The sequence below is a fragment of the Poeciliopsis prolifica genome, unplaced genomic scaffold (genome assembly GCF_027474105.1).
Source record: "Poeciliopsis prolifica strain line A6 unplaced genomic scaffold, Auburn_PproV2 SCAFFOLD012, whole genome shotgun sequence".
Lineage (NCBI taxonomy): Eukaryota > Metazoa > Chordata > Actinopteri > Cyprinodontiformes > Poeciliidae > Poeciliopsis > Poeciliopsis prolifica.
In genome coordinates, this window is record NW_026562387.1 from 13,618,727 (window position 1) to 13,633,023 (window position 14,297).

Here is a 14,297-nt window from a genome sequence, read left to right on the forward strand (position 1 = left end):
AACAACTCAACTGAGGTGTTTTAGATCCCACAAGAGAGGCTTTCTTAGGCCTGTTATTACATTATTCAGGTCATGGGTTTTGTCATCTTGAGCTGCAGAGTTGGAAAGGCCAAAAACACTCTCTGTCTCACTCTGTTGGGATCCTAGCGAGTTCTCTGGCCAAAAAGGTTGAATAAAGTCGCTCCAACAAGTTCTCTACCAGTCCAGGTTGTGAAAGACGTACAAAGGATTAATCTGATGCATGAACCAACTCAGCTAACTCCTGTCAATACAGTAAAGCTGTGCCTCCTCACTGCTTTACTGGACTAAGCCCCGGTTTCACCATGTGTACCTGATGGAGGCCCTCCAGTCAAGACTCTATATAGAAATAAAACTTTGAGTAGATCGAGACAGTAACCCAAGTTTATTGTTTAATATTTTCCTCATGGAAGAAAATATTGCTATCATTAACCTCTGGGTTCTCTTTGCCTTATTTTCTTCCCATCTTAGTCCTGACTCAGTGTTTCTGTGTTGAACGTCATCTTCACTGGGCTGTTCCACTAACAGACCTGTAGTTACCATCAACTTTGAGTTCTCATTGTTTTTCTTCCCCATAGAAAGCAAATAAACACTTCTATCTGGAAACATTCAAGCTTTGCATTATCGTCTAAATAACTTATCTCTTTGCAACAGTCCCTCATACTCGTCCAAGCCCATCCAATTACTCCCTGTTTCTTGTTTTTAACCAGCTGCCTTTTTTTTCCACCTCTCACTTTCCTGTTCTTTCTCCTGGGATAAAATACCATGGTGCCAGAACCTCTTACTCATCTTAAATCTATGAGATACGTCTCTCTATCCTGGGGTGTGAAATACTCCCAAAAAGCTTCCTCCTCTTTCCAGACATAATCTTATTGTTTATCTACAAGTCTGACACTTTACTGTCCAGCAAAAATAAAACAACATCCCCTAAGTGAAACTGAGATGCAAACACAATGTTGGACGTCTGACATTATTTATTTCAACTCACACTAATTCAGTGTACTTGGGTGTTTCTGTGGGAAAATAAATTGGTACCATCTGCTTACATTTGTTTTTGCTCTGTCTCGTAAAAGACAGAGCACAAAAGACAGTGATGACATATATTTGTCCTCGCTGTCCTAAAACGAACAACTCAACTGAGGTGTTTTAGTTAATGTCACAACATTAACGTATACATCTTTAGCAAAGTAAATGAAGCAAACAATACTGTTTATCTTATATGTATAGAGATACACAGTGAGCAATGTGTGCAAATAACAAATCAGGTACAAGTGCTAGTAATACACTTGTTTTAGTTCTTTGTAAGCATCAAAATTCTAAAAATAACGAAAATAGTTTTTCTGTAAAAACAAAGGCAATATTTCCATTAAAAGAACTGATCCATCTTGGTTGCTTAGTGAATTCTAGTTTGCGTGCCACCTCTGCAAAAAGGCCAGCCATTAGATTGTCTTGCTATTAATACTACTGGTATTAAAATGGAACTGATTGAAAAGAACAGCAACTCGGCCACAAAGTTCTTGGCCACATAAAATGACAATTTAAGGCCAGTGTGTTACCAGTAAACTTGTTTTTTTATGATTTTGGCCACTTTAAAAGCAGGAGGACCAAACTAAGAGCAAATATATTAAACACATATTCATTCTAGATGCTAAATGTCATAAATAATAATACTAACATATCTAAACATTAACCTTAAGTTACCTAAGGTAAGAAAAATAGATTATGACAGTTTTATGTGTGAACTGCATAAAGAGAAAGATAAGTGATCAAAGAAAATGAAGATCATCCTCACAGATGATTAATGTCTTTGCTGAGACATGCTGACTTTGAATTCTCAAAGCCAATGGAAGAAATTGTGGCATGGCATGCAGTGAAAAGGGGAATTTTACACCTCACAGATGTATTAAGCGCTCACAAGCAGCCAGAGGAAGAAGAACATGAGAATACAGCAGGAACCACACAAAAGGGCATAAAATCCTAATATTGCAGTCTGCAGTAAAGATGTCAAAGCATTACAAGTGCTCATGTTAACATAAGCATGTCTAAATTCCCATTAACCAGAAGGGATAAGGTGATGGGTGAGGTGTCAGTGTGAAGCAGGGGGTCCTCCCTCAACCACAGAGACCCCCAGGACTGATCCGAGCCGGTCTGTGCTGACACAGCTGGTTCAAGGCACAGACACCCCTCCAATACCGAGAACGACTGCAGGAATGTTCCAGAGCCTTGCTGGAGAAACCATAACAAGTGCAGGAAATAGATACAGTGCATTTGGGGTCCTGCGCCAGCCACAACCCTCCTGAGTCCAGCTTTTCCAAATCCACATGTGTGGGAACAAGAGACAGCGCCGGGAGTGAGACCTCCGACATCAATGCACATCCCATAGCTCTCGTTTCTAGTTACACTCTAAAGTAAGAGCATCGGTTTATAACTGCATCAGCCATCATGGAATTTATTGCTTATATTGGGCTTATCGTAATTTCTCTTTATTCGTCTTGACTCTTAACAGGATAACCTTGTAAGATTTTAAATTCACAATACTGCCCTGAATAAAAATGTTCTCATTCCACTTTATAAATATGGATACTCATCTGTTTAACAGAACTCTCAAAGCAAATTAAGTTGTAAAAACAGAGATGCTGCACTGCAAATACAGGCAACAGCAGGGAAGGTGGTGCTTGACCTTAGATGCAAGTGGTGCTTGGAACTTGGAATTAAATACAATTCATCCACAAATTGGATGAATTGTATTTAATGAATTGTATTTAATGCCGTTTTACGGTGCTCGACATAAAAATAGTTCTATGTTTTACGGTACCGTTGAGCACCGTAAAACATAGAACTATTGTTTTACGGTGCATTCAGACTAGCCATGTTTGGTCTGCTCTAAGTGAACTATAGTTTGTTTGCCTAGAATGTTAGACTGGTTTGGGGATTAGTCTTTTCTTTTCGCAAAAAGAAACAATTTTGACATCATTCAGTCATTTGTGCACATCACAGTAGCACTATGTTTAGACTGAAAAAGAAATGCACCAAAGAATGTCAAAAACTGTAATAAAGGAACTAAAGGTGAATATGAACCAATTAAAAACAGACAGTGTTATGGTTGCTGTTGCAGAAAATAAAAAGCGAATGGCAGTGTGGCATTTTGCAGATTTATTTCTGGGTTCAGAGGCACGATCATTGCATGTCTAATGAGACATACAAGAATCCCGCAACAAACAAAGACATAACTAGAACTTAATTGCTATAGGAAACAGATGAAGAGAATAACGGATCAGGAGACACAGGCGAAAAAGCTACATTAACAGAGAGAATCAATTATCTACATACATACAAACAAGAAATAAAACCTGACATCAAAGCGATGACTCAACCTATGGAACATAAAAAAAACAACAAAACACCCCAAAACATTAACATTGTGACAAAGTGTTATGTCAAGTCATATACAAACAAACGCACACATGCTCCCATCCCAATATGGATTCAAATATGTGACTTTTCAGCACGCCTGCATACTTGCCTCAGGATTGGACAAGCCAAATGTCCTGATTGGTGCAGTAGATGACTCACGTAGGTTCTTTGATGTAGTGATTTTAGATATAAAACATTTATAGACATACAATGTGCATAAGTGACATTACCATACTTTCTCTTTTTGGTTAGTGGTATTACTGCTGAAAGTGAACCACACAAGGGTTAACCAGTACCAGTATATTGGCCAATGACTAAACCAACCCAATTGGGCAGGAAGAGTTCAGCCAAAGCTGAAGGAAATTTGTTTTTGCCTAATTGACCTTTAAATGACAAACCCTCATAGAAAAATAAATATATTTCAGCCTCGAGTAGCATGGAAACAAGTCAAGCCTGACTTTAGCTTGGCAGGGCGGACAATAGAATAATCATATGAACTTGATCAACTTGTATATCAAACTGTGTGTCTCAAGGGAGCTGAAAAGGCATATGCATGTATTTGCATGTATTTGTGTACTTTTAGAGAATGTTCAAATGCCTTCAGGATGACGAGTGAGTCAGAGCGGTTCAGAGACATCTCATTGCTTTTAATGAGTGTGTGTGTGTATTGGTCTAATGGGCTCAATCTGAGTTCAAGAATCTGGCAAGTCTGCATATCAGTAAAACCGCTGAAGTCCCAAATGTACCTGTAAACATATTTCAGCACCTGGTCACATTGTGTTACATGTACATGTGTTGATGTTACACACAGCACATATTTCACAGGAACCTTTTGGGAAACTGGGAAACATGCCATACTTTACTAGAGTGTATATTTTATCTTGACTAAATAGAGGCCATGTCAGTAGGCTGCTTTCTATTACAAAACAAATGAGAGCATCACATCACAGAATGAATGCACATGATGTTCTCAGCAATATGTCTAAGATCTGTAAATCTATATAGATAGATAGATAGATAGATAGATAGATAGATAGATAGATAGATAGATAGATAGATAGATAGATAGATAGATAGATAGATAGATAGATAGATAGATAGATAGATAGATAGATAGATAGATAGATAGATAGATAGATAGATAGATAGATAGATAGATAGATAGATAGATAGATAGATAGATAGATAGATAGATAGATAGATAGATAGATAGATAGATAGATAGATAGATAGATAGATAGATAGATAGATAGATAGATAGATAGATAGATAGATAGACAGACAGACAGACAGACAGACAGACAGACAGACAGACAGACAGACAGACAGACAGACAGACAGACAGACAGACAGACAGACAGAATATAAAAACTGCGACTCTTCAGATATTTGGTTCGAACCAGTAAAACATTTTCTGAAATGTTTTTTTGTTTTAGAAAAAAATGTTTGTTACTTACATTTCAAGATTACCAAGTTAAGCATTGAGATTAATTGTGACTAATGGGAGCTGGAGGATTCTGCACACAGTAGATGTTCCTCGAGACAGAAGTTATTGTTCGAATCTGCTGCAGCCAACCCTAGAGGTTGTATTTTGGATGTGTTTGTGTCTGCTATCCAAAGTAGGAACTAAGTAGCAGACCAGTTTGTATACAAGAGGTCCAAGTGTGCAGCTGTATTTATTGACGGTGAGAATGTGGACTATCTTTTGGTTAAAGCCAGAGTCACACAGTTGGATCTATTGACCATTACAGCTTACTTGGAGCGCTGCCAGACCGGTGAGGTTGTAGCCTTGGCATGAGGCTAACCTCTACAGTCCTACATGACATTCTGTAAGACTAAAGTTTGTACAGGGCCTTCTTCTGATGCTAGCATGATAATTTAAAAGCAAGGAATTAACCTATGCGACAAATCTAATGTCTATATGTCAGTAGCTAAAACTGATCAATGTTTGCCTTCATGGTTACCAAACAAATCTTCTGGAGTTATTCACAAAATGTCCCGTATGGGAATATCAAGATTCATAGGAACTCTTTTTTGTTATCCACCACATAAAACAGTCAGGATGAATTGTTTGGTTTTTCAGAACTGAGACCTGACTGTAGAAACATTAACAGTTTTGACATGTCTGATCATTTTAAACATCCTCAGACCGTATTGAGGCTGCAATGAATTAATACCAAGAATGTCAAGAGGAGCTAACTGTTTGATTTCCCAAGAGAACTGACGCTAATAGCAGAAGAATGAAAGCTTGTGATGGTTTGCATGCATGCAGCATTGTTGTGCAACAAAGCCTCCGGAGGGTTGAGGCAGAACCTTGGAGCCAGCTCACCCAAACAGCTGCCCTGTCTCTTGTAGGACACACAGCAAAGAGTTCAGCGACTTTCTGCCTCTGCTTGTACAAACACGACGAGTTCATCTGAACAGAGTTTTAAAAAAATTTGCTGGATTGGGCTCCCCCCCCCACAGATCTTTAATGTAATACATTCACAGGACTTGCACATGCTCAGAGAGAAAAACAAACAGGACGCCTCTACTCGGATGACCGGGATGAAAGAGATTGCGTTCCAACACAGTTTAAATCCATCTTTTCCGGTGCTGAGTTGAGCAGATTTGGTTGTTGCTTTACATGGTCTCTGTGGAGGACCTTTGTCTGAACCTTGGTCTGAATGACTTACACTAAACTGTAACACCCTGCACACAGAAACACAGAGTTCTCCAAACCTGTGTTGAATTAACAGAATTACAATGTGACAATATCGATATGTCAGAAAAGTGGATAACATGTTTTTTGTGTGGTATTTGTGGTGAAGAAGAAAGCAGTTATGAGGAAGTTGGTGACGTTTGAGGGCTCTTTCCAAGAACTGTAGCTTTCTAGGGAATTACACTTTTCAGCTTCAGGGTATAAACTAGGGATGCACCGATTGCAGTTTTCTGGCTGATCACCAATTACAAATTTATTAAAAATCCTGACCTGCCAATTCCGATCTTGGCTGATACCAATTTTTTTTTTTTTTGTCTAAAATGTTGCTAAATGTAGCAAGAAAGTTGACAAGTAACCAATAGTGAGATGACTGTTGTTAACTGCAAACATATAGACCTGATCTGGTGGGACGGTCTGCTAGTCAAACCTCTCTCACAGCGGAGCAGAAGATAATAGTTGATTTAAATACCTTTGCCGAGGTAGATAAGATTGGTGGTTAAGATTGACTTCACGTATAAAAAATTGGAAACGGACACTGATAAATCGGCTGGCCGATAAATAGGAGCATCCCTAGAAAAAACAAATAACCCAGGTAAAAATTTACTTGAGAGTTTATACTGCCGGTAATGTGGAGAGGTATCACTTCTAATATTTTTCTGAAGCTTTGGATCAGGGTGTGTTAATAGAAGCATTTCAGATACAAGAACATTAGTGGAAAAAGAAATCAAGTGAAAAACAAAACTGAAAAATTTTGGCTGCAGAAGACCAACAAGAAAAATAACACCAGCGCACATGACAGAAAGTCAATAAATGGGACAAAAAAACAGTCCCCTAACTTTTGAACATGTGACTGATTAAAGTTTTAAGCATCTCTTTTTCTAGCTTCTCGCAACAGTTTGCTGTGTTTAAGTGCTGAAGTTACTCTGAATGTAATGAGTAACAACAAGGGAAGATTGTTTTTACAGCTGTAGTGTCTCTAACTATGGGCTTGTTTATTACAGCCCTGCAGAAACAAAAATGTGTTACCTTTGTTGCTTAAAAAATCCTTTGTTTTAAAACCGGTGCGTGTGTAAATTACTGCGAATTAATTGCTTCTTTAACAAACACCAGGGTAAATGTTGTCCTAAACATCAAAACAGACCCATAAAATTTTGTTTAAGCAATCTCGTTGCTTTTTTTGTCCCATTCCTATTTGGGTGAATCACTGGGCTTAATTAGCGTTGTCTACATGCACAGAAGAAACCATTTTTAAAATGTCTTGATCTGGTTAGCCCCATTAGCAGACTGAAGACCTGCTGTTAACTGAGCAGTTTCAGTCTCATTTAATAGCTAGCATCATAATCAGCGTTAGTACCAGACACAGGGCCTCCTGTTAAAATGAAAAGATGTATTACATTTTAATGAATAATATTAACGTTTGACTAAATGTGACATATCTTGTATAATTGAGGTGCAAAACATACTAGTTTATTGGACAAAAACTGCTATAAGCATGTTGCTGAAATATGCATACCTTATACAAAACGTTTTTAAAGCACCTTCTGTTTTCAGCTTTCAGCAATCATTCTTCTTCTCCTCAAGTAACACTTCTATGACCTTCAACAACTGCAGTACTCCGCCTGCAGTGAGCTGGACCTCACTACATTTTGGGATCATATCAGGTGATGTAATCGTCAGCATTCATGTTAGATATCTTTTGAGGTTCAGGCATACGACAATTTTTGCATCGTGTTTCTGAATGTAAAGTATGTAAGTAACTGTTTAATATCAGAAAAAGTTAAGCCCACACACTTAGTGTCTGTTCCTGAGGGCAGCTTCTTCGAAAAGCCATAAAAGTTTTATACTCGGAGCTCCAAGTGTGCTTGTTTCTCTCCACTACAGTTTTAAGACACACTTAAAACAGAAATCAGTTCCCACTCACCGAACCTCTTGTATCCAAAAGACTGTACTTCCTCCTCGTCTCCAAAGTCGTCTGGGGGACATAATGGGAAAAATACAGCAAAAAATTAATAGAATGCTGTTGTCATAAAAAATAAATAAAATAAATTAAAAATTTTTTAAAAAATTTAAACTTGGATAAGTTCATGAAGCCAAATAATTAAGATTTTTATCTTCAAATTAAATAATTTGTGCAGGAATGCACGGAAAACTTCTTGTCTTTGTGTTTGTGTTCATGTGTGGGGTTCAGTGGTCCCAGGAATGCCACCAATTGTGGTTTCTCTGGTTTGTTGACGGTAAACTCTAATTACACAGTGCCACACTACAATGAAAACCAGGACAAAAACATGGAGGGTAATGATAGGCAGATGGAGCAGAGGGGAGAAAGACATGGGTGAGAGGGGAGAAGTAAAAAATGTAAGAGGTGATGATCTGGGATGTCAGAGGGGATGAGATCAGATGAAGAGACGTGGATAATGACTGAATCACTTATTTGCTTGCGTTACTTCGTGGGTCTCTGTAGCAAAAGTTGTGGGTTTGATTCCAGCTTGCCCCTGTCATGTGCCGGTTTGCCAGCAGGCAATGAATTAGCAACTGAAGATGTAGAGTAAAGTTATTGATGTGCTAAATAAAATTCGATCCACTTCATAGTCACTTAGCGTCAGTGTCTTTCACATTGGCAAAGGTTTGAAGTTTCAGCTGAAACAAAGCAAATGGTGGTCAAAACTCTTGATCCTTGAATAGTTTCTTGTAGCATCTAATTGTATCTTCTCTTGGCTGCCTGTTCAGTATTTTGATTTAATTTATAATGATTTGATATAAAAGTTATATTCATCAAGTCCCTATACCCACTTATGCATGCAGGGGTCATAGGAGAGCTGTTGTCTATCTCCATTGGTCACTTGGTGAGACTGGTGTAATAGTTCTCAAACTTTATTGTTTTTATTTTATTTTTTTTACTTGTGGAGGTGTGCAATATAATTAAGACACCAGGTCTCATTTTATAAGAGCCATGCTTTAGAAAACATACTAAATAAAAAAATGTTAAAATTCTTCAGTTCAACTGAGATGTGCAGCCACAAGTCCTGCAAGTGACCATTGCAAGAATTGGCATTTTGTTCAAGTTCTGTGTCTAATATATTAGTCACATGTTTAGTATGAAGTTTCTTGAATCGAATTAAATAAATAGCAACACACAAAAAACAAAATATTTTGTGTTGACACGACAGCCGGAAAAGCGGCAATCATTTTCATTTTGCTTAAAATCAACAAACTCTTTGTTTTATTGACATTAAGTAACATGTTGAGGTGGAACAAATGTGATGCAATGACATTGAATGCAACTTGTAGACTAGACAGTCAAACTCCATCACAACAGAGTTTATATGTATGTAAACAACTGTGTCATCAGCTTAGAAATGGTGAGTACCATTAGATTCATTTTACCCCTAAATAGCAATGCAATTTACAAAAACTGTTGACTACGATACAGACTCTTGAGAAGCTCATTTTGTGACATTGAGCTAACAAGAGAATGAATCACAGAGTTAAACAAGCTGTTAAATACGTTTTACAAATCTATAAAAAGTGCAGCACAGTGGTCCTTGACACTCAAGGCTTCCACAAAGTCACTGAAAGTTTAGCTGAAGCAATGAGAGTCCACTGTTGCATCCTGAAACCAGACTAATTGGGAGACAGACTATTTAGTTGGCTATTTTATACGTACAGACTTCTGGCCAAACTTTTACAACAGTAGGATTTGTACTTGGTTGTCATTTAAACTAGCAAAAAGTATTGCATTTCACTTCACAGTTTGTTGAAAAGAGTCATTTCAGCCACAACTTTTCATGTCCATCAACTTATATTGATAAGAAACTATAGAGTATAGAGAAAGTCATTTAGGATAACGCCAGTGTGGCTTGGGCCAGAGTTAGGGAATCAGGAATTTAATAATCAATAAAAGAACCATGAACAATCCCATAGGATGTTTTTTCCCCTTAATTTTCTGGAGGAGCTGGTTTTGCAACTTTACTAACGTTTGCACTAACATTGCTAGTGGGTGAGTCCGATTATTTATGTTTCATTCTGTACCGTAAGTTGGTACATACCAGTTCTGCATGATTGTACAGTTGAAACCAGACATTTTTCCGATTTTCATTCACAGCCTGATTTTAAATAAGACTAAGTAAACTTTTCCTCTTTTAGATCATTTAAGAATACCCAAATTATTTATATTACTCAATGCCAAACAAAACGAAAGAGATGGATATTTTTTTGTTTTTTGTAGGGGTTTAACCCTCCGCAAGATTCTCAGAATAGTTTGCTGGAATTATGGTCTTTGCTTATAGATAAATGGATTGTTCATTGCTGAGTTTGGTGGTTGATATCCACATTTCATACCAAGACGTGCTCATTTGTGGGACAAATAGCTCAGCTCCTTCTCTATGTGAATAGAGTTTGCATAGTTTGAACATGTGAATGAGACACTTTCAAGAAATAGAACCCAAAATGATCCAAACATAGATCATCCTTCTGATATCTTCACTTATTTCCTTTAAATTTCCAATGTTGTCATTGAAAAAAACAATGTAACTCAGGTAATATGTTAAAGTTCATCCACAGGTATGTCTCTATTTTACTCAAATTCTGCTCATTGATCTGATGTTGACAAGTCTCCCACATCATCTGAGACTTGACAAGTTGCTTTAAGCCATTTTACTGTAAGCTTCCGAATTTAAAGTGAAATTATATGTCAGCCTGACTGTATGATTAGATATCTGGAATAAAAAGAAAAAAAAAGAACGAAAGAAAGAAACGTCCCCAGTCATCTAGAACTTCTTTACCAAAGAGCTGGTAAACATCATTACACAAACATATTCTCAGCTCAAAACAAAAATTCTAACCACAAATACATTCTAAAGATAAATAATCATGAAGCTGCTCCGCTCCGCAGTTCATACCTTTCATGGCGTTTCAATTGCTCGTTGAGGTTTGTAGAAGCGATGAGGATCTCAATCACTTTCTGCGCATCTCCGCATCCAGTGCAAAGGAGTTAACTTTTTCACGCTGAGAGCAACACCTTCCTCTCTGCCTGACACTCTGCACAGTTATATGCCTGAGCTCATGTCCGGCTCTGCGTTTAAAATTCCATCGTCTCCGATTTTCCGCTCGCTGGGGTTCAGAGGCGCTCCGGAAGCCGCACCGATGATCTGAGAGTCTTATCCTTCAGCGCTGCGCCGCGCGGAGCCCAGCAGTTTGCGCGGAAGCAAGTTCACCGAAGTAAGGCCCAGATGAGGGTCTCTATTGCAGCTGATAGTTTCAAAATAAAGCTCAGTCTAGCGACCACGTCAAAAAGAAATTTAGTGAATTATATCGTATCCTTTTTAGCCTTAGTTTAAAATTTTAACTGTTTGCTTTTAACAAACTACCTAAAAATCTCTCATGAGATTATTAGATTGATCTGTTATATAGACATATCAAATTCTAATCTTATACATATTTGTATAGCCTATAAAATTCAATATTTTATATTGAATTTAAGTTTTTGTTTTTGTTCAAATGATATAGGCCTAAATATTTTTAGTTTTATTATTTTAAAACTAAAATAATAAAACTAGAGTCTGTGGGTTGCCGACCTGTGGGTGAACCCCGCCCCTCGGCCAGTGACCCCTGGACAGAGGTCATGGACCCTGCAAGGAAAAGTGAGCACAGATGATGGGTGGATGGATGAAGTGTGTGCGCAGCAAATTATTGATTATCGCATCTGGCCACGTGGAGCATACTGGGGATCATCCACTAGAGGGCGTAACAAAAAGTAGCTTCAGGTCTGGAGAAAAAAAAAAAACTTTGCTAGAGAGGCAAATTATGGTGTTTGTGTATGTGGTTAATGTTATTGGGACAAAAAGCACCAGTCCACTGACTAGCTCAAAAATACTCATCTGGTTGTAATTTTGAAAGAGTAAAATGTCCAACGTCTGAGAAACGTTTGTTTTGTTAGCGCTTCCCTTTCCGGTGTTTTCCGCGGTATTCTCCAGAGCTTGACATGTTGCTTCGACATTGGAGTCCAGCAGTCTCCTGTTGCCCTGTCTCCTCCTGTTGGAGGACGAGGCTCCAGCGAGCGGGACTGCAGCATAAAACCCATCCGGAGATGAGTGGAACTGCGGGGGGGATGGCCGTCATGAATGTCCCCCAGGAGAAAACCTGGTACCCATTACTGTGTTTCAAGGACAACATTTGATTTGTGCCGAGTTCCTGTTTTTACATCATCTTATTTCTATACTTAAAAATGGCACATGAACTAATTAATAACCAGGAGGAGTAATAAATGCAGTCTACACATTTTGTAACTTTTTTTTTTTTTGACGTTTGCTAATATTCTTTCTGTCTTTCTGTCTTTATAGATCAGAAACCTGAAAATACATACCTGTCACACCTAATCTAAATAGATGAATGAAAAAGTTAAATTTAAAAAATCTTTGTATCTTGTCGATAACAATGTTAATAAAATTGGTGGAATACTTGTAATAAAAAGTGTGTGTGTGTGTGTAGGTGTGTGTGAGAGAGAGTTTTTTTATAGACCTAAAAGCCTGCAAAAATAAACACATTTCAATTATTCTTAATATGCAAAGATGATTTCTCTTTTTTACCCAGTAATAAATTTTATTGAATAACATTTTCGGGGACAGACAGATGACCTCCCGAAAGCAACCGAAATGATCCCCGTCTCATCACGGTTATAAAATGGAGTGTCCACCAGAAACCACTTTTCTTTAATTCTTCCAGGTGCTGTGATAATTCCAACACTTCCTGCGTCTGCAGTCTGTCCGGCCTGCAGAGGCAGCTCAGTGATCAAAGGTTGAATGCCCAGCTGCATCCCTGCAGGCAAATAGGAAGCAGTACAGCATGCATGCTGTTGTCTTAATATTTACTCATGATAATTCATGTTGACAAAAGTTCAAACTAATTAATTTAAAGTTAAGGATTTAGAAAACTTGCTCCCATTTATTCTTTATTCTATTTGTCTTCATTTCTTTCTCCAAGAGACAACAAAGTATGCCATACATCAGATTCCAGTCCAACCTCTCAATGACAAATACACTAATTGCTTGTTTTTCAAAAGGCTTCAAAATTGTTATTCCACTGTCAGTTATAATTGCAGCAGCAGGTTTGTGTTAGGGCTCAAAGATTGTGCTGAGATGATGAAAAGCAGATGCAGGGTCAGATATCTTACAGGTTCCTTCTGCTGGCTTTCACTCAAGGGTCTCGGATCTCATTTGCTGGGTCAAGGCTTTTCAGCAGCGGATCCGGATTAAAACAAGGCTCCAAAATGGCAGAGGAATTCCACATTAACCATGCAGCTTACAGAGCATGCAGAGGATATTCTGAATAGAAGTATGTCAACTAACATTTCTGAGCTGGTGGAAGGAGAGGGAAATTGATGCGGCAGGCTTGGATGACAGGAAACAGAAAAGCACCTTTCAAATAGGATTTCTAAACTATTTAACTCCAGATTTCTTAAACTGAGTCCAGTTAGTATCTTTGGGTTGCACATGGGGAAAAAAATGGTTCATACTCCAAGAAAAAATTTTATAGGTCTTAAGAGTCCAACAATTTCAGCTATGCAGCACGGGAACGTTGTGTGTGATAAATTGCTTGTGGCTTTCCAGTTATGGCTGCACAGCGTTGCACAGATCAGAATACATTTTTTCCTTGTGGCTGATTGCATGGCTCCATCTGTATCTGAATTCCTGTCCACCTTCTGACAAAAAACAAACAAACAAGCAAAAGAAAAAAAATAATTCAGGTAGAGTAGATGGAACTGAAATGAAATCACACATGTTTAAGGTCTTGTCATGATTATTTGGTGCACACATTGTTTGTGTCACCAGTATGGACTGAGGCTTCCTTGAGCCTGAGTAGTGAGGCAATTTGAATCAGAGAAACTGAATCAGAGAGAGACTCTACATAAATCTGCAACAAGTCCTACCACAGCTGTTCCCGGTCTTTTAAATTGTTCACACTGGTACTGGGTCAGAGTTGATGCTTGAGCTGATCCCACACAGATGATGTTCAAAGATTGGGGGACTCTGTATAGCACTTTGAAGGGCTTCAGAATTATGCAGGTATTCCATGGACACACATCCCATAGTAAGCTCAGATAAACACTTAAATGTGGGGACTGTTGCTTTCTGATACCAATCTGAAGACCTCTTTACAAAAAAATCAA

At 38.1% G+C, this 14,297-nt stretch overlaps 1 protein-coding gene across 1 annotated transcript in view; it reads right to left on the minus strand.

Annotated features, from left to right (window-relative positions):
- LOC129364968 (collectin-12-like) overlaps nucleotides 1-11,279 on the minus strand; it is a 36,167-nt gene extending 24,888 nt beyond the window's left edge. The window contains exons 1-2 of the mRNA XM_055037926.1: nucleotides 11,032-11,279; nucleotides 8,055-8,105 (exon numbers count right to left, since the gene is read on the minus strand). Of these exons, the coding sequence (XP_054893901.1) occupies nucleotides 8,055-8,105; nucleotides 11,032-11,038 (58 nt within the window). The 5' untranslated portion in view covers nucleotides 11,039-11,279. The remainder of the gene's footprint in view (nucleotides 1-8,054; nucleotides 8,106-11,031) is intronic.
- Nucleotides 11,280-14,297: the final 3,018 nt, after the last annotated feature.